Source organism: Falco naumanni, chromosome 1 (assembly GCF_017639655.2).
Source record: "Falco naumanni isolate bFalNau1 chromosome 1, bFalNau1.pat, whole genome shotgun sequence".
NCBI lineage: Eukaryota > Metazoa > Chordata > Aves > Falconiformes > Falconidae > Falco > Falco naumanni.
Window position 1 is genome coordinate 32,252,252 of NC_054054.1, and position 24,865 is coordinate 32,277,116.

The window sequence follows — 24,865 nt, forward strand, 5'->3', positions numbered from 1 at the left end:
GTTCTATATGTGATGCTAATATACTGTTAATACCTTTTCTCAAGAAGACTTATTGCAGGGTAGGACCATAGGTGAAGCCACATGTGAAAACCTTTCTGGGTTGTGTAAGTCCTTTCTAGATCTGGGGGTTTGGAGCCACTGTGAATCCCTGTTTAGGGGGCTTTTGGTAAACATGAAAGCAAGGACAACACGTTTGACCAAGTCCTCTTATTCTGGTGTGATATGAATAACCACCCCCACCACACATGGTGCGCAGCACACCTCGGGTGTAAGAAGCCAGGGCTGGTGAGCAGGGTGTCATTGCAGAGGACTGGCCAGCTCTTCCAAAGTGGGATTTGGCAATCTGTACTTTTGTTTGATGTCTGAGAATATTTTTCTAAGATATTTTTTATAAAAGCCTACCTTGCAGTGCTGCAGTTCAGCAAAGAAAATCCCTTTTGTGCTTCTTTAAAAGAAAACTGCAGTAATATACCAGGTGCGCGATCTGGACCAGAAATCTTCAGAAGTCAAAAGCAAAGGGCATTTAATCCTGACCAAGCAGACTAAACATTTGGTATGAAAGCTGGAGAACGTTCAAGATAATAATAATGTACTCTGCATGTTGCAGTACATCTCCTCTAGCAGTTGGAGTCCAAAAAGGTCACATCAACCATGAGTGAAGAAAGAAAGGAAAACACTCAGCAAGATGAATATTGCTCAGAGCATAAATTTTCCCATACCTTCTTCCACAGCAGGGTCACAAGCAATTAAGAGTCCTCATAGCAGGAACACTTCCACTGACATACTTTCCTTTCACCCACAGTTTTTTTTTTCAAATTTCTTACTTTGGGCAGGTGGTTGGTCATGATCCAACAAAACTAATTTTTATTTGCAAATTAACCTAGCAATTAAATTTCCTCAGACAAAAGGTTGAAGCGTTCTTCCCTTCTATACTTCCCATTTTGTATGGGGTGAGCTGATCATTTCTTTGTCCATTACTGTCCACTTCTGTCAAGCTACAGGAAAAAATACAGTGAAAGCATTTATGTTAGTATTTACTCAATAAAGCAGGGATTGAGACATGAAAATGAGAACATGTGAAAAAAACCTTCCTGTTCTTGAAGAAACAGAGCTGATAACTTTCACATCAGGGTATTTATTTTAATATTTATGTGCTTCTAAATGTTTGTCTGATTCTGTTTCTCTTTGCAATCCAAGATAAATACCTGAGATTTTGGAAAAGAGAAAGAGTCGTCCTGTTCGCAGAAATGACTGTGATAACATCGTACATCAAAGTGACAAGATGTCTGAGCTGTACTTACCTGGGAATCAGAATATCCTCCACTTAACATCCACTTGGAGGATCACGTGCAGCATTGTACACGTCTGCACTGGGGTACATGTGGTGGTGTCCCAGGGGACCTGCATGTTTCCTGGCACACTTGGTTAGGGTGACTGCTGAAAGACATGGCATATCCTTTGCACCTCATGTATCTGTTCAGATTTTGATATCATGCCCGTTGACATACTGTCTGAGTGCTCCTATGCTTGTGTTACTGGTTTGAAATGCCATTTTATCTATGGGTATCTGATAGCGCAATCATTCATATGCAGCTGACTGCATTTATTTGTGGCATGACTTAAATGGATGCACCTGCAAGTCTACATAAAAAATCACCTAAGCCCATGAACTGGAATTTGAAGGAAGGCAACAGAATGCACATTTCAGTGTTATTTCTCATTCTTTGGTGCTCTATTTCAACAACTTTTTCCTTCTCAAAGAAGAGAGAGGATTTTGTTTTTATACAGGGCTACTGTACGGATACAATAGACACGGCTTTTTAAAACAAGCAGGTTTTTTATGTTCTTTTAAGGAAATTTATATGTGTGTATGTATATGCATATTTATATTTCTAACCCCCTCACACACCTGTTTTCTGTCATGTGAATATTCCAAGGCAATCATTCATTTTTAATTTCAGCAAGACAGGGCCGTCTGCTGCATCCTGCTGGCACTCCAGGCTCTCTCCTCAGCCTCTGTCAAAGCCCTCGCTCTCCGTGCCAGCTCCCTCCTGTGCAGTACCCCAGCCCCACTGCACCTGCCTCTCCTTCCACCTCATCCTCCTCTGACCTCCAAGGCCTCCAGAGAGAGCGGTCTGTACCTGGCAGCCCCTCACTGAGTGGAGCAGGTCTGCTGCAGGCGAAGCTGTAGAAAACACCCCAGGTGGGGAGAACGGGAGAAAATCCCCCTTCCTCTTCCCCAGGGAGGGGGAAATGATTGACAAATAAAACCCATTTAAATCAGTTAAATCAGAAAACACCCTGTCAGCAAAATTAATTGTGAGCAGTGACAGCAGGTAAATAAGTTCCCCTTTTGGAGTGTCCTGGGATGTTTAGAGGTCTGCATGGAAGAGCTTAGCACCAGTGAAAGCTGCAGAACTGAGTTGTGGAATTGGGGTCCTAAACTCTTTGGGATGAAATAGGTGTGTATCTTTTAGAGAAGGTGCTTTACATACCAATACAGCATCTAAGACATTTAAAACCTTGCAGCAATACCGGACCTTGAAACTGTGTTTCCTGACAGTGTGCTGAGCACAAGTTGAGCCCCGGGGAACCCCACCCGTGACCGGCTGCCAGCCTGAAGCAGCTCTATTTGCCATAACCCTTTGAGCCAGACCCATCAGCCAATTTCTCACCCGGCGTCTTAAGGAATTGTCTAGCTGCGTGCTGGATATTTTGTCCAGAAGGGTGCTGTGAAAGGCAGTATCAAAAGTTTTTGATTTCTGGTGGTGTTCTTGTATTTATTTTGGGGGACTTACAGTGACCTCAGGATAAAGTACCCAGCTGGAAGAGAATGACAGGAAAATCCAACAGGGCTCAGGGTTCACAACAATTTCTGTCTGCTTGCCAATGAAATAAACATCCTGGGATTATTGTGGCTGATGAATTAAGATGCAGATGCAGTGCGTAACAGCTCCTCTGAAAAGTGGTATTACATGAATCATTAAAATCACTGAAAAGATAAAACCAAGCAAAGAAGACTGGGAATAACACCGACCTCAAGTAATTTCTCTGTCTTATTTCTACCTGATCAGATGATAAAGGAATTAACCCGTTAACTTGGGTGTTGCTCACACTTTGTGAATTTTTGCCTGCTGGACTGATTATGTATGGGTGGAGATGATGAAATGTGGGTCTGCTCAGCACGAAGAAGAGGAGGCTTACTGCTGTCTTTGGCTGCCTCGCGGGAGGCTATGTGGGAGCTGTGCAGTCAGTGGTGAGAGGCAGCAGACACAAGTTGCAGCAGTGGGAGCTCTCATGAAAATTTTGCAACTGGCCCGTGTCGACCGAGAGGCGAGGCTCAGAGACAAGAGACAGAGTTACAAGAGCAATGCTTTTGTTCATGTGCATGGGGCATCGTCCCATTCAAATTGGGTCACCCCGAGTGTGGTTTTACACACAGCTCTGATCCCTTTCAAGTGTTCAGATACAACATGATTTGATCTATCACTTATTAACACGCGCACAGACTACTGCAAAGCAACTATAATTCTGTGGCGTCATCATCCATCTGCTTCTTTCTTGCTCTGGGTGTCCCTGGAGTGGTCTGGCTACAGTTACTGTGCTGCCAGATGATGGCGGGTTGCACAGCAGTGTCGGGGGGGGGGGGGGTGAGGATGCTGGTGTCACCTCAGTAGCCCAAGGGGTATCCCTTTTGCTTCAGGGGGGGTCTGCCATCCTCGTCCTTGCAACGAGCTGGGGTCCTTTAGTAAGCATGACTATGCAGTGTGCAATGTAAACTACATATACATCTATCTCCCTTAAGAAAGTTCGTACAGTTTCACGCTAGAAAGACTGCTTTACTTAAAAAGCGTGAGCCTTTCCTAACGAAATTCAGGCTAGCCGGCAGGGAGGTAACTCACGCCGGACACCGCACTAGTCGGCGGCGCAGGCTGCCCTGAGCAGCTGTACCGCTTTGTGCTTAACGTGAATTCCGACCCCGCGGCACAAGCAGCCGTCCTGACGCCGAGCGGCTCCTCTGACCCGCAGCTCTCTTGCGGGAACATCCCAGAAAACCAGCAGCCCCCCGGACCAGCACCCCCGGGGCGCCGGGAGCGGGGGCACCCCGAGCTCTGCCCCCGGCAGGGCCAAGCCCCCGCCTCGCACCGCCCCTCGCACCGCCCGGCCGGCCGCGGCGGCGGGACCGGCCCGACCCGGCCCGGCCCCGCAGCGCAGCGCAGCGGCGGGGCGGCGCCGCGCTGATGTCAGGGCGCGGGAGGCGGCGGGGAGCGGCCGCCGGCCGGCGGGCAGCGGCGGCGGGGCCGGCATGGCGGGCCCGCTGCGGCTGCTGGCGCCCTGCGCCGCCACCGCGCTGCTGCCGCTGCTGCTGCCGCTGCTGCTGCTGCTGCCGCCGCCCGCCGCCCCGCGGAGGCCAGCGCGCTGCGCGCCGCCCTGCAGCTGCTGGCGGGAGTCGGCGCTGTGCGTGGGGGCGGCGGGCGCGCCGCGCAGCCTGCCCGCCGGCCTGGGCTCCCTGTGAGTGCGGGGCGCGCCGCGCCGGGGGGCGGCGGGGGGCGCGGCGCCGGCCCGCCTGACGGGTGGCTGCTCTTTTTCCAGGAGCCTGGTAAACGGGACCTTCTCCGAAGTCAAGGACAGGATGTTTTCCCACCTGCCCTCCCTGCAGCTGCTGTAAGTATGGCACCGGGGAAGGCGGCGCCCAGGTAGCGCTCGCCCCTTCCTCCGCAGGGGTCCCGGGCGCCCGGCAGCCAGGCAGGGAGCGGGTGAACCCCCGGCTTGCGCAGCCGCCCGAGGTGGCCGCCGCTTGCTGCCCGAGGGATGCGTTTCCCGCTGGCAAACCACTTCATAAGCACGTATTTAGTTACTGAAGGAGGACAAAATGTTTTCCGGTGCCCTAAGCCCCTGTCGTGGGTTTCTTTTTTTAATTTCAGCTTTAATAAGTTTAGGGCCGGGTTGCTCACCCACCCACCCAGCCATCCCCGGAGTCCTGTGGTGGCTCCCACTCCTGCTCGCTGCGTGCCCGGGAGGCTCGCGCGGGCTCTGGGACGTCGCGGAGGCTGCGGGACACACCTGGGAGAAAGCCCCCGTGCCTGAAGTGCTGGTGGTGTCTGCAGCGACCCTCCGTGCTTCAGCATCCAGCTCGGAGGGCAGCCCCGCAGATGGCTGCCGACACGGTGGGCCTCCCAGGAGAGAGCATGGGCTCTGGGCGCTCCCACCTGGGGCAGGCCGTGGGGTCGTGCCCATGGCGCGGTGAGGCGTGTGCCGGCAGCTTGTGCAGCTTACCCAAACCTGCTTTGATTTAGCTGTCCGGGGGGGCAGCAGCTGGGAAGGCACAGAGTGCGCCGTGACCCCCCAGGGGAGCCTGGATGCTGGTTTCTCCAGTAGCCTACAGCGAAGCCAAGGCGCTGCTGTGCCCTGCCTAGCCCAGCACGGCCTGCCGGTGACACCCCGTGCCGAGCGGGCAACTCCCACCTCCCCCTGTAAGGACCCGCTTACGCCCAGGCAAAGACACACTGCAAAGAAAAAATCAGCAAAAAGATGTGAGGCATGCCAGAAACCCAGGGTAAGCACTTGCCAGAGAGCTAGGTGTTAAAATTGGTCTTAGCGAGAGGTAGTCCCTGAAAGCACCTAGTAGCCGGATGGCCAGCCTCTTCTCCTCAGGCATCGCCCCCCTTCTGACTCCAAGGCCTGTCTCGCTCGCGAGGAGCAGCACCCCATGGAAAATGCTGGGGAGAAGTGGGCAAAGCAAGGGCTGGAGGCTTTCACCTTCTTTTGCATGGCACTGGTCCCAAACCCAGGTTTTTGTGGGACTTGGGGGCCAGCACAGAGCCCTGGGCAGGGGGGCTTTGACCACCAGTGAATGGGGTCAAACAGCAGACCTGTGCCAGCGGGGAAAGGAGGGGGTGAGTCCAAGGGTGGGTTGAGAGAAAATGTCGGTGGGGAATTAGAGACGGGGGGGGAATCTGGCTTGTTTTGGATAGCGCTACTGGGAAGGGGGAGGAAGAGTAGCTGAAGGTTATCCCTTTTCCTTAGCTGTAGTAGTAGATTTCCAGAAGGAGAAGTTGGGGGGTGTGGGGTGGTGGGGTAGAGATCAGGTGTTGAGAAAGTCACAAGTTGCCCATCTCTTTATGCAGTAAATCAGCTGTGGGAGCCAGAGGGCAGTGTCACCACCACCGCCACTACCTTGGGCCCTGACGGGTTTTGTTGCTTAGTGTAATTTGCGATATTTCCCATCAAACATGAGAAAAAAGAATAATTAAATGACAAAAGAGATACGTGCATAATTGAGCACTTGGGTACCTCAGGACTATGTGTTCTGTGGCAGTAGCCATGGTAAAATAGTAACGCAAGGATTTATTTTTGATGGCAGTCTGCATCTTTGTCAGATTTCTTTGGGATAATTTAAGGAGCATTTGTCTAGTATTAGCATAATAACCGAGGATCACAGGGAAGGTTTGCATTTCATGTTCATTAGTCTTCTAAATTAATTTTAGTAAAATGCCTAAAACCATATAGAAAGAGGATTAATAAGTTACTGTAATAAAGCGATTAGTAGAGGCATATTCAGTCATAGCAGAAAATTCTGAGATTTTCCAAAAATGATTTGAGTAGTGTTTGATTTTTAGACCAAATAAAAAGTGTTGCTGTTTTCTTAAAAGGAGATCACTCTCTGTCCCTTTGAACATCATCATTGGAGATCGTCCACGGTTGTGCTTTGATACAGCAAAGAAGGAACTTTGCTGGCAAAGCCTCTGTGGCATCCTTCTGACCCTGACTGCCTTGTCCTGGCTCAGGTGACAGCTGCTCCAGTGCAGCTCTAAAGTGTTTTGTCCCTGAAGTTCACATGGGAGGCCAAGGCAGTGGTGCCTGGAGCAGTCGGCACCACCGCTCTTCCTTGCTGCCTGCAGACACGGGACTTTGCTTTGCAAGATCAGCAGGACTTTCTGTCTCTAGCACTTTGGGCAGGTCTGTGTTTCCAGCTGACAAACTGGCTGTGTGACCTGTGTTTTGTCCTCCCCACGCTGGGGGCTGTAGCCTGTCTGTGGGTCAGTCTCGGAGCATCCCCCTGGGAGCGCAGAATGAGTGAGTGCTGAGGCAGTGCTGCGACTGCATAAAATGGGAGCTGGCGCTTGGGAGCTCAGGAGTGGTGCTGCGACGATTTCTTGAAAATTGTCAGTGTGGCTGGAGGGGTGGTGGGCAACTGAGGTCTACACTCACCCTCTAAAGGTGGCTTGTCCTGCTCAGGGGACCAGAGAGTCAAGGACCAGCTTGCATTTAACCAAAGTGAATGGCATGGCGAGCATTTTTCCTGGGGAGTAGTGGACATTAATTAGTATCACATTATGTCTTTGATATATTTTTTTTTTATAGACCATGCCACGGTCTTTTATGTGTGCTGCATTGGTGGGGCAATATGGGCTTAAGTCAGTAAGATTAGTTTGGTCATGGGCAATAAACACAACAAGCATAATCCAGCTTGTCAGGTTTTAATGTGCTTTCCTAATGCCTGCTCTCCATTTTCAGCTTGCTGAACTCCAACTCCTTCACTGTTATACGAGATGATGCCTTTGCTGGTCTCTTCCATCTAGAATACCTGTAAGTTTGGTGTTTTATGTCTTTCCCTGTCCTTTATAAATCAAGATGTTTTGATAAGCTGCCAAGATTCCTGCTGTGAAGTCTTAGTCTTCACTGTGGTTACCAGGAGCAGGGGAGATGAAGGATTTATGTTCCACTGTTGTGCAAATGTTCTTTATGGTGGCTCACCATTTTTCAGAGGTTGCAGTGGATTTTTGAAATACGCCATGAATGCAAGGTGGCTCTGTGCAGTTACAGTACACCGAAAAGGCATTGCTTAGCAAGAGCGTGTCTTGGCTTTCCAGCACAGTGCCGTTGCTGTCGATGGGCTTTGAACCTCAGGAAGAGGTGGGGGAGCCGCTCCCGGATTGCTGGCGGCCTGAAGAGGAGTTGCAGAGTGTCCGTGTGCTGTCCAGAACAACCCCGATTACCAGACCAGCTCTCTTCCCCCAACTTTCTTCTCCAACTTAACCTTTTTTCTGATATCCCTTTAATGCCCATGGCATTTATTATTATATTACAAATAATAATAAATATATGAAAATATATTATTACAGTTATTTATAGTATAATTTAAATTTATTTAACTCTCCTTTACGCAGTTGATTTTTACATTACCTTCATTTCCAAATCTATCTTTTTTGATTATTTTTTTTTAGTTTACTTTTTTTCTTTAAAAAAATTACTAGCCCTGGTACCAGGTTGTCCTCACTTCATACTCTGAAGAACTGCCATTTCTCTGTTACTGGACGTGAGCTGGTATGTTTGAAACTCTGAATACGATCTGAAAAAAATTTCTTCTTTCCACCCACTTTCCTGTGCTGAAAGGCAGCTGTGGAAAACATTTCTGTCTTTTTCTAAAGGAAGAACAATGCTTATGGAACTGACTCTCGCTAAAGTCTTGCAGGCAAACAGGTATTAAGGTGGGATATATTCAGGATTAATAGTCTGATATGTGTGGAGCAGCCAACAATGGAATTTGCAGACAAAAAACCAGAGGATAATGGTAAATGGATATGCTAAAATCCATGATTCAGCTACATATGGATTTTTCGGAGATAGCAAGATATATAATAATTCTGTTTTCTGTGTGTCTAGAATAAAAAAATTAATTTGCAATACATTTATGAAAAGAAAGAAAACCATGTTAATGTTTTTTCATTAATGACTTGCTTTCAAATGCTGATGAGCTCATCCCAGCAGTACATGCAGTTGTAATGGTTGCATTAATGACTGCAGCCAGATCCCTGTCCAAAGGAAAAAGTCCTGCCCCTCCTCAGCTGGTCAAAGGGGAAATCCCTGGCTGCCAGCTGCAAGCCAGGGAACAGGATGTGGACCAGTAAAGCCTTACAGTTTCAATTTCCTTTAGCTGCAGCTGGACAAGTAGTCTCGGTTAATGGTTGTGGTCACCCTCCCTGCCAAGTCCACAGAGTTCATCCTCTTCCCAGCAAATCACACCTCCCGCTTTTGGGAACCAGGTGTGAGTGGCCTTTCTCTGGCGTGTTTTTTTGGCCATGTAGCTAGTAACACTCTTAAAGCTTCAATAACTCGTGTCTCAGCTACCAGTGATCAGACCTGACGGAGAATATGAGAACCTCACTGACAAACAAGAATGACAAGTTCCTTTGTGTACAAAGCAAAGTCTCTGGATGAAAAGCAGCTGGGAAGCACCCACAGCAGATACATAGATATCTACATCTCCAGCTGTGTCCCGCTGCGCTTGCAGCACTGATAATAGCATTCGATGCACCCTTAAACTAGCTGGCCCTGTGTGCAGAGGTTAGGTAAGACAGGTCTGATGAAGATGGGAGCTTTGCTGGTGAACAGAGTGGTGTTCCCAGGGTAGCATCCCTTTGAGGCCAGGTTTGGTGACTCAGGAATCCAGCAAATTACGAGTCCCAGCCCAAATTTGCATTGCCTTCCTGCAGCGTGTGCAGTGAAGCCGTGTTTATTTGCATGGACTGGTGAGCTGGTGCTGTGCAGGGATGCCAGGTGCTGGTGAGGGTCTCAAGAGGCAGTTTAGCTCTCTGCTCTGTGGATTGAATTTGTGTCCTCACACAGCCTTGTAACAGCTAACGCTCTTCTAACGTCTTCCATGTAGGCACAGCACTTTCTCATCCGCACCCTTTGCATGTAGCCAGGGTCCCAGCCACTTCCTGAAGGATTTTGGCTGTGTCTAAACTGCAGAACCAAGAGCACTTGTCTCCTGCATCCCCATCTTGGCTCTCGGGAAGAGACTGTGGCTCATAGCATTTTTCCTCTCTTTCCCTGGAAGGCAAACAAGGATGCGTAGGAGGAAAGGAGACACTTTTATCTCATAAAACCTTTTATAAAGTCAGCATGCAGTTGTCATCATCCAAGTACAGCTGTACCATGCAATATCTTGATGGCCACCTGGCTGCAATCACTTTACAGGGCTGATGGTGTGTTTACGGATGCATCCTCAAGTGCTCAGGGGTCAAGATGCTCAAATATCAGCTCTTTCTTTAAATGCTGACATGGAGTCAGGAAGAGCAGCATGCTCTTGGAATTGATATGTGCCTGTTGTCATTCCCCCAGCGCACAAGGCCATGACCTGTGTGCAGCCATCACCCTGCAGAGGTGGCATCCCAGCTGGAGAGATCTAACTGTGGCACCGAGAAGAAGGCAGTGGCCTTGCCATTGATGCAGACTTGGGATGTCTGCGGTTCGAGTCATGGCTCTGGGGTGTGGAGGCGGCACTGCATGTGCAGCCACGGCAGCTGCCCCTCAGAGAGCCCGCCTGCAGCCTGGGCATCCCTGGCATCGCTGTGCTGCCCCATAGTTTTAAAACACAGGCGGTTTGTGAGAGGAAAGGAGGACTTCAGCTTTGCAAGTCCATCTCAGAATCCTCTCCTGCGCAGGTCTCTTGCCTCATGCGAAACACGCTGAGCAGACTTAACTGACAGAGGAACGATGTTTTTGCTTTGTTCATTTTATTCCTCTTCTGCTGGATGTTTGTGTCATATGCTTTCGCTTGCGCTGCCTGGTACTCGCCTTGTTCTGTGCAGTCCACCCGAGGAGAGGGGAAAAGGGAACGTGAGCAGCTCCACCGAGATTTCCCCACCTTTAAGTCTAAAGGGGCTGCCCAGAAACCTGCTGAATTTGGGGACCGTAAGTTAAAGCACTGGTGATGCTAATAATAATGTTAATTAAAGTATTTTATACGTTTTTTCCCCCCCTAGATTCATTGAAGGAAACAAAATGGAAACAATTTCAAGAAATGCATTTCGTGGCCTTCGAGACCTGACTCACCTGTAAGTTATTTAACACTTAGCAGAGTAATTTGTACTTGAACAAAACACTTCTGGGGGACTGCTGGTTTTTCTGCTACACACAAAACCTCCCTTTCCCTCTGTGCATCAGCTTCCCCCTGCTGTCAGCAATGTGCCCTCCACAAATTAAAAACTGGCCTTAAAAAAATTCCTGCTTGGGCAGCACTGTGTTCGGCTGCCTGGGCACGCTCGTGGCTGGTGTCGGGGTGCGGCTGTCACCCACAGGTGCACTGGTAGCACCACCACACTGCATACTCGTGATTAACATTCCTGTTTCTTTTCGGCATGCTCAGCGATTGCACTGTGTGCTACATTTGCACCTGGGCAGTAAAAAACTTTGTATCTTTTACCTTTATGTGAGCCTCAGGCAATCTCCATTCCTGAATGAGAATAATTTGTATGTGCCTGTAACTACTACCAATGCCAGTGGCTGGACAGTACTAGGTAATTACTAACCTGTAGGTGAGCTCAGACTTAGGAAGAATCAGCCAGACAAGAGATAAGCATTGATACTAAGCTCTGATTTTCTTTTCTAGTTCTTTGGCCAATAACCATCTCAAAGCTCTGCCAAGGGATGTCTTCAGTGATTTAGATTCTTTAATTGAGCTGTAAGTAATGAGAATCTTTCTATTGACTGCCTGCTTCTGTCACTCTGTTACTCTGAGTTTTACGTTCTGGGTTTGTGAGGTGCTGTATCTGGTATCTGCACAGAAAAGAAGTGTGTGTTTTGTTGTTCTAGCTTTTCTCTTTTTAAAATTGTTTACTTGGCAGCCTCCTCTAAAAGAACTGTTTCTCAAATCCCTGTTGCTTCTTGTGATGCTGTACATAGCTTGCATTATTGTACTTCTTTCTGATGTTTCCTATGAATTGTTTTTTAGGGAAAGAGAGACAATGAGTTTTAGAACTACAGTTTCTCTGAACATTTTTTCCTGTTGTTGTTGCATGTATTCCCTGAGATTATCTTAGTAAAAGGCATTCATTAAAAAAACCCAAAATGCTTTTTTCTTGGTTTTGTGCGGTTGTAGCACATTGCTGACATACTGTCAGTGTTTTCTTGATGTAACTGAGCTGCTAGTCAGCTTCCCCTATTTTTGGCCTGGCTCTTCCAAACAGCAAAGTGTAATTGTAAGCCACAAAGATTGCCAAGGGATCGAAGAACAGGTACAGTGTTGAAATCACACATACATTAGTAGGGGGAGGTCAAATTGACTCCACATCAGCAATGACTTGAAAAATAGAAGCCTTACATCTGTATTTTAATGTAATGCAGAAACAGTACCAGCAAGGCCACTCTGTCAACCAGCGGTACTGGAGTAGTTCAGGGAAGGAATGGGATTTATCTGTGTCAGCGGTAAATGGTGGGAATGGGGGTTGCAGCAGACAACCAGACTGTCAGAATTTATTATGTTACAGTCCTAATCCTATGAAAACTTATAAGCGTGAGTGACTTCAGACGTGAATCACAGTGCTCTATTACTACGACTACGTGTGAGCGTATTTCCTAGATTGAAACAGTTTTTCCAAGGACAGCACTCGGTGAAGAAGAGTCCCTAGTAAGAGAGTCCCAATAAAACTTAAGAAACTTCCTTGTTCTCAGTTCAAAAACGATTAAAGGCTACTGAGATATTTTTAAATTCAGCATGTCAGGGTGATAACAGTTCTGTAGTATTCATATTGCTATCAACCTTTTCAAATATGTTTATTTCTGTGTGTTTTTTTAGAGATTTAAGGGGAAATAAATTTGAGTGTGACTGCAAAGCCAAGTGGTTGTTTTTGTGGTTAAAGATGACAAATTCCACTGTTTCTGATGTCCTGTGTATTGGTCCAGCAGAATATCAGGATAAGAAGTTAAATGATGTGACAAGTTTTGATTATGAATGCACCACTACAGGTATTCAGAATGTATATTTCTAAGCACACTAAAATGGTTAAATATCAGAAGTTTAGAATATACCCTTTCGCTTCTATAAGCATGACCTGGGGGGAGGAAAGGGTTACATACAAAGCACTTCTGAGTACTAGAACAAGCATAAAATGGGAAAATTACATTTGGAAGCCGAAGTAAGTACCGAGTTTTTATTTGGATTAAGTGATAATGGGAGAAGAGCTCTGAGTATTCATATTCCAAAAGACTTGATTATGACTCACTTTGTGACTTAATTTTCATCACAGAATGCTTTCTATTATCTGGAATAAGGCCATATAGTTATGGCAGATGAGCTTCCAAAAATCTCTGCATTTCACAGAAAGCAATGAAAAGAAGTTCAAATGATGTGGCTATATCTGTTATTTTTATTCAATAGGCCACGATTTAATAGCATCAAATGTGGCAGCAATACTGCCAGCAGTTCTTCATGGAACTCCATTAAATTAGAAATGTCCAATAATGTTCTGACTACTGTCTTGTTTAGGATCTTGATTTTTATTTTAGGTAATGTAAAGCATGCTGAAGGAATTGAAGAGAAACTTGCATGTGGTTGTGGTTATGCTTATACTTTGTGACTGAACAGCCGTAGTTACCTATCTTTGAATGTAGTCACATCATATAACTGAGAATATCAGCTACGAGTATTCTTTTTCATCTTTCGTGTATGTGATATCAGCACTCTGCCTTTTTTCTATACAGTAATATCAGAGGCATTCGGGTTCTCATCTGTCGTTAAGTCAGTCATCATTATTAAAAGACAATAGAAAAGTTGATTACTACTAATGTGAAATGAAGTTTCAGGACAAGGTATGAAAGGTAATTGAAGGGCAATATGAAAAGGGAAAAAGAATGAACTCAGAATTTAAAAATATGTCAGAAGAGCAGCAGAGGTAAAGTGCGATAATCTGCTACATAAAAGGATGTCAAAGCAGGAGAGCGATGTAGCTTAGAACAGTACCAAAGTTATGTTCCTGTGTCTGCCAAATCACCCAGATGCAAAAATACAAAGTAAAAGCAGACATTTTTTTATTTCAGTCTGGTTTAAGAAATTGCATAGCACTAACTGTGCAAGACCAAGCCTTATTTACCTGGTCCTCAGACCTATACTGACCTACCTGCCCTCTGTCATCTCTTAGATGACATCTCAATAGAAACCTATCTGTACATTTGCAACAAGCAAAATTCACCTGTAATGTTAGTCCTTTTGTCTGCTGTAAGCAAAATAACATCAAGCATAAATCTAATTCCACATGCTAAGGTGTTATGTGGTGCAAGGATTGCCCAGCTAAATATTTGCTCAAATGCCATCAGAGAAGTGCTCTCCCAGCACAGCACATAGCTGTAATACATTCTTCAGACTGTAAAGGGTGTTTTCAAAGCAGTTATTCTCTGGCTGCTGTGAGGGAGGGCTGTGTGCCTAACCCCTCTGGCCTGGGGGTAGGAGCAGCAGGCTTGTCAGAGCTCCAGTGCTTGGTGGAAGTGGAGGATGCAGAATACGTGGAGCTCTGGCGTCCTTACAAAGTGTCCGAGAGGGACAGACTGCATGCAGAAATGAGCCATAAGAAAAAACAGGGATAAGTAGAGCAGAAATGCAAATCTTCAGGAGTGTGTCACCTCTGAGACAGCTTCACGTCCCCTGCACTGAACTGGAAGCTACCTTGCTGAAGCTGTAGCCTGCTGGTGGCCTTGGTGGTCTGCGGTGTCAGGCCACAGCTGATTTTTTCTTCTCTGCCATTACCTCCCCAGATCCAAAGGGAGTGTAAATATGCCCACATGCATTCCTTGAGGACTGATTAGTCACAGACTCGGGCTTGTACCATACTCTGCAGTACAGCAACATCCCCTGTAGGTGTATTCCCCTTTCCTGCTCGGCGACAGGCAGCGCTCTCAAGCCTCTTTTGTTCATGTCAGTCTTTAGTATCATATTTCCCTCCTTTGCCAGGCAGGATCAAGCTTTCCGTCACTTGTGGTCTCTGGTACTCTGTGTTGAGCATAACTTGGATGTAGAATGTGGCAACAAAGCAGTTTGTTGGGTAAAATGTGCATCTCAGTGGCTCCAGCGAACTGCTACTATGGTAACAGGAGGAGAGATGGAAAGAGGGTGCTGCCAAATTAAGAAAAAAAAAGAGCCAAAGAACAAAGTAGTCCTATTGCTTCTTCACAGAGAAAGCAATTCATAGTGCTGGTGATCTGCACTTTTAACTCTTTGTGATAGCTTCTCTCTTTTCCATTTCCTCACAGCTTGCATCATGGAAGCACGTTAAGCTGTTTCACTTCGTTTCTTGTCTTTCTCCCGCAACAGTGTGTGAGGGGGCTGTGCTGTGGCTGTAAGCACGTCAGGGGAACCTGTCATTACTTTCAGGAGACTGGAAAATGGGCATCGTGCTCCCACAGTTGCTGGAAACAGGCTGTGTGTATGCCTAGACCTTGCTTTGCCCAGGCGTGCTGGCAGGGATCATCCTACCGAGCTCTGGAATCTTGGTTTCCCCTTTCTTTACCCAGCTGGGGCTGCCTTGAAGAGGTGGTCTCCTCTTTCCCTGCTGCCTGGAAGGAAGGTGCTCCTGTGCAGGAGATTACCTGTGCTGCTGTGGTGGGAGATGGGAAGGGATGGGTAACACTCCCTCATAGCGCTTCCAGCTCCCGGGTAGCCTCACCTGGAGCAGAAATCTCCACTGCAGGGAAGATGGGATGCGAGGAGAGGAGAACCCAGTCGTAGGATACAGTTTAGGAGCTGCTGCCCAAGCAGATCATCGCTCCCTTTAGTGTCCTGCAGTGTTCCCCATGTGATGCCCCTCTGCTGTGCTAGCATCAGCGCTCCTGTGTGCTGGGATCAGCCAGAGCAGGGGCTGCTGAAAGGGAAATCAGCCCAACCACCAAGGTGCTGGGTCCCTCACCCGTCATGGCTGATGCCAATCCAGCTGCAGAGGGAGTGGAGGCGGTGCGGTGGCTGGAGGCTGGGAGGACCACCCCAGCCCTCGGCCGGCAGAAAGCAGGTTAAACCCCTGTGTCCTGGGGCTGGGAGAGCAAAGCTGTGCATCAGGGCGAGAGGGAGAGCAGGACAGCCGTGCTGCTGAGGGGCAAAGCGAGGGCCACATCCTCATCCTTCTCCTGTTGGGAAGATGTTGGGAAACCCCCACCCCCCAGCACAGTATTTACTGTACAAGCCCTTCTAGCATTAAAGCAAGGCATGTGGACCTGCCTGTAAAACTAAATGGAGTCCCTAAGATGTAGATTTTTGGCAAGCCTGATGTGGCAGCATCTCCTTACTTTGTAACCCTCTTCTGCATTAGTCTGGTATTTCTGACTGGTGCTAAAACCAGTGTTTATTGCTTTTTACTGATTATGACTGCTTTTGTTACCCATTTTCACTCATGCAGTGACATAAAGAGCCCAGTGACAGGTACCAGTAAAAATAGCTGTGTTAACACTGAATCATTTCTGAATGAGCAGTAGGTATTAACACACAGACTGGTTTGTTTTAATTCACAGATTCCCTCAAAGTGTTTTACAACTGTTCAGATTTCAGGATACGTCTTTTTCAGGATTAGTTTTTTTGGGTTTTCTTCTCAAGATTTAAAAAATACTTTGATTTTCTATGACTGTATCTGCTATTCTCCCATTCTTAGCTACCTTTGATGATTTATGACTTGACTATTACTTTCTGCATACTTCGGTGTCAGTTTTCTCCAGTCCTTTTATTTTCCCAGTGAGAATAAAGATAACTTTCTTCTCCTACCAGCATTTATGAATCAAGCCCAAACTCTATTTGTAATAGTCCTTCAAAGAATGGAGACTGTCATTTCTTTCGCAGCTGTAGAATCTGCTCTGTTTGTTTAATGGTAGTCATCTATCTTTATTCTCCGGAAGTGTAACTCCTCAAGGGCAAGGCTTTCAAGCATGCAGAGACAGAGAGTTCTTCATTCAAAAAACAATTATTTCATAATGCACCAAAATGAGGGACTCGAGTGAGGACTTAATTACCATTTCATCAAAATCCCTGGATGCCCAGGCCCTTCCAACGTAGGAGTGCGTGATGAAGGCATGTAGCAAATGGAGCTTGAAACAGAGCGGTGTGTGGTTCTGCAGAGAAACGCCATCACGGCAGAAGATGCATTTCCTTTTCTATATGTCTGTATCCGTACATCACTTCAGCGCAGGCCCTTCTGCCACATTCTAGATCCAGGCACTGGCTTTTCTTTGTCAGCTCTGCTATAGCAGTTTCTTTTCCTGATAATAATGACCTTGCCCAGCTGCCAGGCCACAGATCAAATTCAGACCCAAGCCTCCTTGCTTTGCCCCAGATTGGCTCTTTGCTGACTGCTGACTTCACCCAGGGTGAATTTTAGAGTTTAATCTACAAAGCCACTTAGATTTTAAGGCAAAATCTTGAATTTTGGAGTTACACTCCTAGTCTTTACAGGTTGCTTCAACTCCTCAGTCTTAGTGTCTAGGATAAGTTTTCCACTGGATAGTAGTTTGCAGGTTGGTTGTATTTTACGCCTAAACTACTTTACAATGCCCCGTAAAACGTTATGTTAACTGAGGTTTTGATTACACCATTTTGTCTATGGTCTAGCTGAAATGGGGTTATCCCCAGGCAAACTTCAGATATCATTTCACTTTCTGCCTGGTTTAGCATAACACAAATTGCTAGTGATTAAATTTGCATGACTTAAGAAGTTATTGGACTTCAGCTGGAAGTTGCTGTCTCTCAGCTTGAAAGTGATTCTAGCAAGGCCATTTCACTTGACGGGAAAGCAACTTCCAGCTGTGGGGAAAGAGACTTCTCTCTCAATAGCCTGATTTCATTGATACCAGCCAGCCTAGCTGGAAAACCTGATTTCTGCCACTGTTAACCTATTTGATCTCCTTGGCAACTCTATTTCCAGAGGACAGTTTATGACGCCTAAAGCAGGAGACGCTTTCCCCTGTTGCTGCATGCCTAGTGTGAGCGCCTACACTTCCATGGTAGTGATATATACAAAATCCAGGATGTTTCACTCATTTTCTAGTGTAAATCATTGTAATGAGCCGCAGACCACTTACTCTGCATTTCCAGCCAGGATGTATCCTAACTGTTGTAAATGTATGTTTCTAGATTTTGTTGTTCACCAGATTTTGCCCTACCAGTCAGTTTCAGTGGATACGTTCAACTCCAAGAATGATGTGTTCGTTGCCATTGCTCAGCCCAGCATGGAGAACTGCATGGTGCTGGAGTGGGATCACATTGAAATGAATTTCAGGAGTTATGACAATATCACAGGTATATGAACACTGGGACTCCAGGCATTGATGAAGTGTTGGCGTTTCACAAAGATGATATTCATAGATGGGACCAGCTGATGGTTTCTGTCCTGAATCTGTGTTGAATTTGGTAGATCGAAGTGTGTAATGTTTGGACATGAGTAACTTCATGGAGTGGTGCATCTTGTTAATGCACACACATTTAACCTGGCTGTAGGACACAATCTAGGCTTTTTTTGTCTGATCTTGAAAATTGTTTTGAAGGCACAAACACTTGCTGTGATTGTCACGCCATGGCCCAGCTTAGCACTCACTGCCTGAATCACACTGTGAGTTGAAGTATATGTTGAGGGAGCCCTTACTCTTGCCGAAGTGCCTGCGAAATAGAATACAAAAATACTCTACTGCATGTAATAGGAAATAGGTCTGGAGGATGCTTCTAGGGTAGGCTGGCCAGGAAAGCATGTTTCACAGCTTAAGGTGACATAGAGATACTTAAACCGTGGTTGTTACCTAAAGTCATGTGCTGTAAAGCTTTCATGTTTGCTTTCCATTTGCAAACATGCTGAATTAGCATCCTGGCCGGGTTGCTCATCAAACAAAAAGCCCATGTGGATGCCAGGTGATTTTCTAATGCTAACGACTGTTCTGTCCCAAACTGACACTCGTGGTGCTCAGTTACACCACTACACAGGGACAGAGTCTTTATTGCTGCTATACACTGCCCAATTTCCCAGATACTTCAAGCTACTGGTTCTGAAGACTCAGGAGCTAAATTTATCCACAGAGCATCCTTCCCTCCTGTTCCTTGTTACGTGTGATAAAGATTATTTTTCACCTTGCATTTTGGGAAACAAAGAATATGCTGTGTTGTCATCTGGTGTTGAAGCCTACAAAGGCAGCAGGCACCTACCTCCTCAGATCAGCTATGTGTGTCACTGATGGAAGTTTACAAGATGCTACTCCTCCATCAGGAAATTCTGGAAATGAAAAGTTTTGCTTTTTTAGCTTTCATTGTATTTTGGTTCATTAGGGGGGAATATGTACCAGTGGATGTAAACTGAGAAGTCAGTGGCCCAAAGAGAGCTAACAGAGCTCTAGAAAAGCTCTGGAAATGAAATGTAGAGTTTGGGTCATTTCCAAAGGCAGCTGTCTTCTGGACGTATTTCACCTTCCTGTGAATGACGTGATTAGGAGACACTTCTGCTGGGGACTGGTGTCCTAGCTCCACACCCTGCCTACGTGCCCAGGCTCGTTTCTCGAACAACTGCCCAATGTTCCTGTGGGCCTGAGCTTGAGATCTGGACTCTGGAATGTAACTGAGAGATTTTGCCAGGGGACACAGGCACATAAAGAGCCTCTTGTGGAGCCTAAAAAGTGTTTTGTCGAGCTCAGGAGCTAGCTATGTGCTCTGTGGGGAGTTTTATTGCTAACTGTGTGCTTGGCATTCGGGTATCTGAGTTTAGCCCTTTACAACATGGGCTTACAGAGCTGAGCTAGTTGTCAAGATTGCCTTTGTAGTCAGCACGCAGAGAACAGGCATTGCTGTCCTCTGCAAAAGGAGACATCCAGGCTGGGTGAAATCTTTTCTGGAGTGCTTTTTGACTAAGTTAGTCCAGAAAGAGCCTGGATGATCAACTCGAGCGTTCATGTCTACGCTGCAGATAGATACCTTGTGGTACTTGAGATGAATCCCCCACCTCCTGCACTGGGAGGGTGGTAGATCATCCCAGGCTGGCTGTGAAACAGCTACGGGTAGGGGACGAGCAGAGGTGCCGGAGCAAGTCTCCTGTAGTGACTGTGACCAAGCACGCACAGGGGAATCTGTGCAGTTATGGTTCTGCTTCAAGGGTGCACTTCAGAGAGGAATTCTTCTCTTCTCTTCTCTTCTTCCAACAAAACCTCTTGCAAACAGTCTAATTGTTACTTTCCTGATGTGTAGCGTATAGTGACTTGACATTCTCAGAATGGGCCATAACCTGATCTGTTCTAATCTGACAACTGCAATATTCCTAAATATTTCTAGTTTAACATAATCTCAGGAATACTTAACAGAAACAACATAATTAGATTTATCTTTTTCATCCTGCTGTCAGGTGATATATCCACAAGATGCATCGATATTTCTATTTACAGCAGAAAAAGCTGACTCTGGCCCTCTTGCACCAAGAAAAATAGACTATATTTCATTCTTCTAGTTAAGCTGGAAAGATGGACATTCAAGGAATAAGAGAATTTCAGCTGCCTACTGAGTCATGAGATGACAACTCTTGATATTTTGCAATAATAAAATTTTGCTTAAAAAATTGTTTTGGATATTAGGGGGCATGTGTTTGAACAAAGAAAGGAAGAAAAATTATTCTGGATAAAAAGGAATGAGCATTTTAGGGTGGATGAAAAGGAATGAGCATTTTAGGGTGCATCATACTTGCACAATTTGAGGGCTGTGACATTTCCAACATTTGAAGTCATCTTTCCAGTTATTGGGGAGAAAAAATCATGAAAAGAAGCTCTGATGGCATGTAGCAGAAGGCAAAATTAGGAGATGATGTGACTTTAAAAAAGGGGAGGGGTGATTTTGGTAATCTTTCTGTGGCTCTAAGGGTGCTTTGTACTGTGCTAATATATATATATGCTTTTTTTTTTTTTTTCCTTTGGGCTATAGGTCAGTCCATAGTGGGATGTAAAGCCATTCTTGTTGGTGACCAAGTCTTTGTGGTGGTGGCACAGCTCTTTGGTGGCTCACACATTTACAAGTATGATGAAAGCTGGACGAAGTTTGTCAAATTCCAGGATATCGAAGTATCTCGCATTTCCAAGCCAAATGATATAGAACTTTTTGAGATAGACAGTGAAATGTTTTTTGTCATAGCAGATAGCTCTAAAGCAGGTTTGTCAACAGTGTACAAGTGGAATAACAAAGGATTTTACTCATACCAGTCCCTTCATGAGTGGTTCAGGGACACCGATGCCGAGTTTCTTGATATAGATGGGAAGTCACATTTAATCCTCTCTAGCCGTTCCCAGGTTCCCATTATACTCCAGTGGAACAAAGTTTCCAAAAAGTTTGTCCCACACAGTGAAATCCCCAACATGGAAGATGTCTTGGCTGTGAAGAGTTTCAGGATGCAAGATAGCCTATACATCACACTCACGAGATTCATCGGTGACTCCAGAGTTATGAAATGGAATAGCAAACAGTTTGTGGAGATACAGGCTCTTCCATCCCGAGGAGCCATGACGCTGCAGCCTTTCTCCTTCAAGAACAATTACTACCTAGCCTTGGGAAGTGACTATACCTTCTCCCAGATTTACCAGTGGGATGGTGAAAAGAAGATCTTCAGATTATTTAAAGAAATCTATGTGCAAGCACCACGGTCTTTCACAGCTGTGTCAACGGATCGAAGAGATTTTTTTTTTGCCTCTAGTTTTAAAGGAAACACTCAAATATTTGAACATATCATCATTGACTTGAGTTTATGAAAAGCTGCTGGAGTGAAATTTGTGTAGAATGACATTTATACACAAACAAAACAAAAAGAGACCTTTCTAAAAACAGGGTGCACCTATGGAGTATGATGACATTTTCTGAACTTTTAAAACTTGCATATTAATCAGGGAGTGCATTTACTTGGTTACTGCATGACATGTCCGTTCTATCCTTTTTCAAAGACACATTGCAATCTGCAGTCATTCAGAGGAGAGTGCAGTGCATTAGGATAAATGTTGACATCTAAAAGAATAATCTAAATTTTATGCAGAAAACTGCCCTGAATTGAATATCTCATAAAGCGAAGAGTAAGCCATACAAAGCATAGAAATGGTCTTGACTCTTAAACTAACGTGTTAGTAATGATTTTAAGACTAGAGCCAGTTCTTCACAGTTGCTGATGAATTGTGAAAGTAAACAGTAATGTTCCAGAATACACTTTATTTTTGTTTCTTGAGGTCTGTCTTCAAAATCTGCCTTTGTGGTTTATAATAAGTCTGGGGCATCATTTTAATTCATTTTAGGTTAAAGGGAAAGTAAAAACCTATTGCCATTTGTCTTCCATTATTCACTATTTCAGCAACAAACTGTGCATAACAAGTAGCCCATCCCACAGTAACTGGGTAGGCAGGAATAGAAGAGTATGTCACTTCTGGAGCAAATAACAGAGGTCTGCATGGTGCCATGAATGAATCAACTACAAATTCCATCCACTTTCTGGTTTAATAGGTGTCCCAGAAATCCCCCCCCCATTTTGCCCTATTTCATTGTTTTCCTGATGATCCCAGTAGATTCTGGGGTCTTTACTTCAAACAAGTAAATCTGTTGTGATTTCTCACTCTAGAAGGCACAGCTTAAGCTTAGCCTGAAACAAGCACTATATTCATGTCCTCCATGCTGTAGCTCCTCTGTATGCAATGAGATGATCTATTCTCCAGTGTTCGTTTCTCAGTACAGCTCACAAGCCATAAATTCAGGTTTGGGTCATCACAAGCTGTTTTTGGGAAATCCTGCTTCTGGCTGAGATCTAAATATGACTCCGGTATCGCTGAGTCTTTTGAAACGAAGGCAGCTGGAGCTGCTTCAGGTTAGAGCTAACCCTGCCTCCAGGAAGGATTTCCTCTTGCTGGCTCCGGGCTTTTGCCAGGTTGCCAATCCACTGAAGGGTAAGCAGGATGACGTGAACAGACCGTGCTGTGTTGGTGTTTTGGGTGGCTACAGGCTAAGGCATTCAGTCAGCCTAAACAGGGCAGTCCTGGCACACAGAGTCTCTTGTCAGGATAAGAGCAAGGCGCCATTTTCCTGTAAAGGCGCTCCACCGTCCTTACTCAACAAAATTGTGTATCAGAGCCCCCAGTTGTTCACTTACACAATATGTTTCTTTACATTTTCATACCACTTAGCATATGAGGGTTGTTTTATTATGTCTTGCTGCTGCACTGCTGCATTGCATAATAGGGAGGCTTTGCGTAAAGCGGGCAGAGCAAAGGAAATTGTCCTTTATTCGTTCATACTCAGGGCTATCTCACCTTCCGTGTGCTGAGCGAGCTTCACATTTTTGCCCTGGACGTGTGAAACATGGCCTATTATCACAAACAGAGATGTTCACATAGGCTTTCCAACATCCAAGCTGCAGGAGGATTATGCACGAGGACTCCTGTGAGGAGCCCTAACCTACCAGTGACCTGACACATCACAGCCTTCCCTAACTTCTGCCTCACTGCTATGAAATAAAATTACTGGTCTGTCAGAGACATAACTAATTTTATTCAGTTTTTAAATTATGAGTTAGGGTTTTTTTTTTTCTATGGAGATGCTCATTCTGGTTTTATTTTTAATCACGTTGGCAACTTCGCCCATCCAGCTACCTGAACTATTGAGCGCTGCCCTCCAGATCCCAGTGTGGTGTCAGTCCTGGTGCTTCAATCAGACCAGCAGATGCAAACCAACCCTCTGCAGCAGGTTTTAGCATTGCCTCTCCCAGGATTAAGCTAACAAATCCGACAAAATGAAGAGGTTACTCATGTGTCTGACAGTGAACACACTTTCATACCACGTTCCCAGTTTACTTTTTAAAGCAGGTATGGCTGGCAAGCAACGTTTCTTTAACCTGTGTTGTGGGAAGGCATTTTGTATTATTTCTCTGCTAAGAGTGCATGTTTAAATAGAGGCAGATTTTCTGATGAGGAGGGGCATTTCTCAGTGCACCAGGACTTTCTTTCAGGGCTGTGAGTACTGTTCCCTCAGCAAGGGGCACCATTCAGAGCTAAAAGCTAGTTTAGAGAAATTGGATCTTGGCATTTTTTTCTTGAAGGGAAGCAAGAGGATGGTGGGAAAGAGCTTGCGTATCGCATACCAGGAGATTGTACCGTTTCGAGAGCCAAGGGGATTTTGAGACTTGGCTATCGAGTTGAATTAAATTAAAATGGTCTCTGCAGAGGCAGGCTTAATAAAGAGGATAAAGTGATCCACAGGAGTCTAGCTCATTCACACAGGACCAGAAGAAGAAAGTGAGGGAAATGAATTCTGCAGGCAGGCTGCTGCTCCTGCCGAGTAGCTGTGTTGGGTGGTCAGAAAGCCCAACTTTGCATCCCTCCTGGCTTCAGGAGGCGCCTGGAGTCGGACGCCAGCCTGTCCTGCTGAGTTAGTGCACAGGAGGTCAGAGCAGCTAAGAGGGCAGGCAAAGAGCACCACTTGAAGAAGAAAAGGTTATCGTACATTTCACAGGATTAAACAAAGGCAGGGTCTCAAAAAGCCTTGTTCTGCTCTTTCCCAAGGAAAAGCCTTTCCAAATGCAACAATGGTTTTGTCTCCGTAGCCTATATTGTGTAATGGAAATTGTTTTGAATACTAAATAAACCATGCATATCCATAATTTATTGCAATTGTTAAGACCATCAGGACAGCGAGAAAGGATAACAGAACATGCCACCTGGTAATTTTTAATGTATTCTAAAATATATACAACTATGTAAAGAACAGTAGTTTATATAAGCATAGATTTAATACAATGTGATAGCTACAGTGGGAGCATTTTAAGGCTGTATATACATTGAGCTTTTTTAGTAAAGAGGAGCTGATGCAGTCTATGCTACTGACACGTGTGTACTCTTTCAATGTATGAATAAAATGTAGTTAATGAGATTAATAGTGGTGCGTTGTGCATGTTAAATTACCCATGCTGTGAAGATCCACACTGCCAGAGGGATGTACAAGGTGGGCAAACGGGTCCTCGTCCGTTCATGATCGGTTTTGGCTTTTGAAAACGTGGAGGAAGCTGTGCTCGGCTTGATTAAATTCAGTTTCTGTGCCTGAGGTAGCGCGGACCTCCAAGGTTTTGCT

The 24,865-nt window shown here is 45.7% G+C and overlaps 1 protein-coding gene across 1 annotated transcript; it reads left to right on the forward strand.

Annotated features, from left to right (window-relative positions):
* The first annotated feature begins 4,306 nt into the window (after nucleotides 1-4,306).
* On the forward strand, nucleotides 4,307-24,659 carry LGI2 (leucine rich repeat LGI family member 2). Its single transcript, XM_040588205.1, has 8 exons — nucleotides 4,307-4,512; nucleotides 4,594-4,665; nucleotides 7,519-7,590; nucleotides 10,773-10,844; nucleotides 11,399-11,470; nucleotides 12,584-12,753; nucleotides 17,888-18,052; nucleotides 20,699-24,659. The coding sequence occupies exons 1-8, from the start codon at nucleotides 4,307-4,309 to the stop codon at nucleotides 21,514-21,516; spliced, it is 1,647 nt and encodes a 548-aa protein (XP_040444139.1). The 3' UTR covers nucleotides 21,517-24,659.
* The last annotated feature ends 206 nt before the right edge of the window (nucleotides 24,660-24,865 follow it).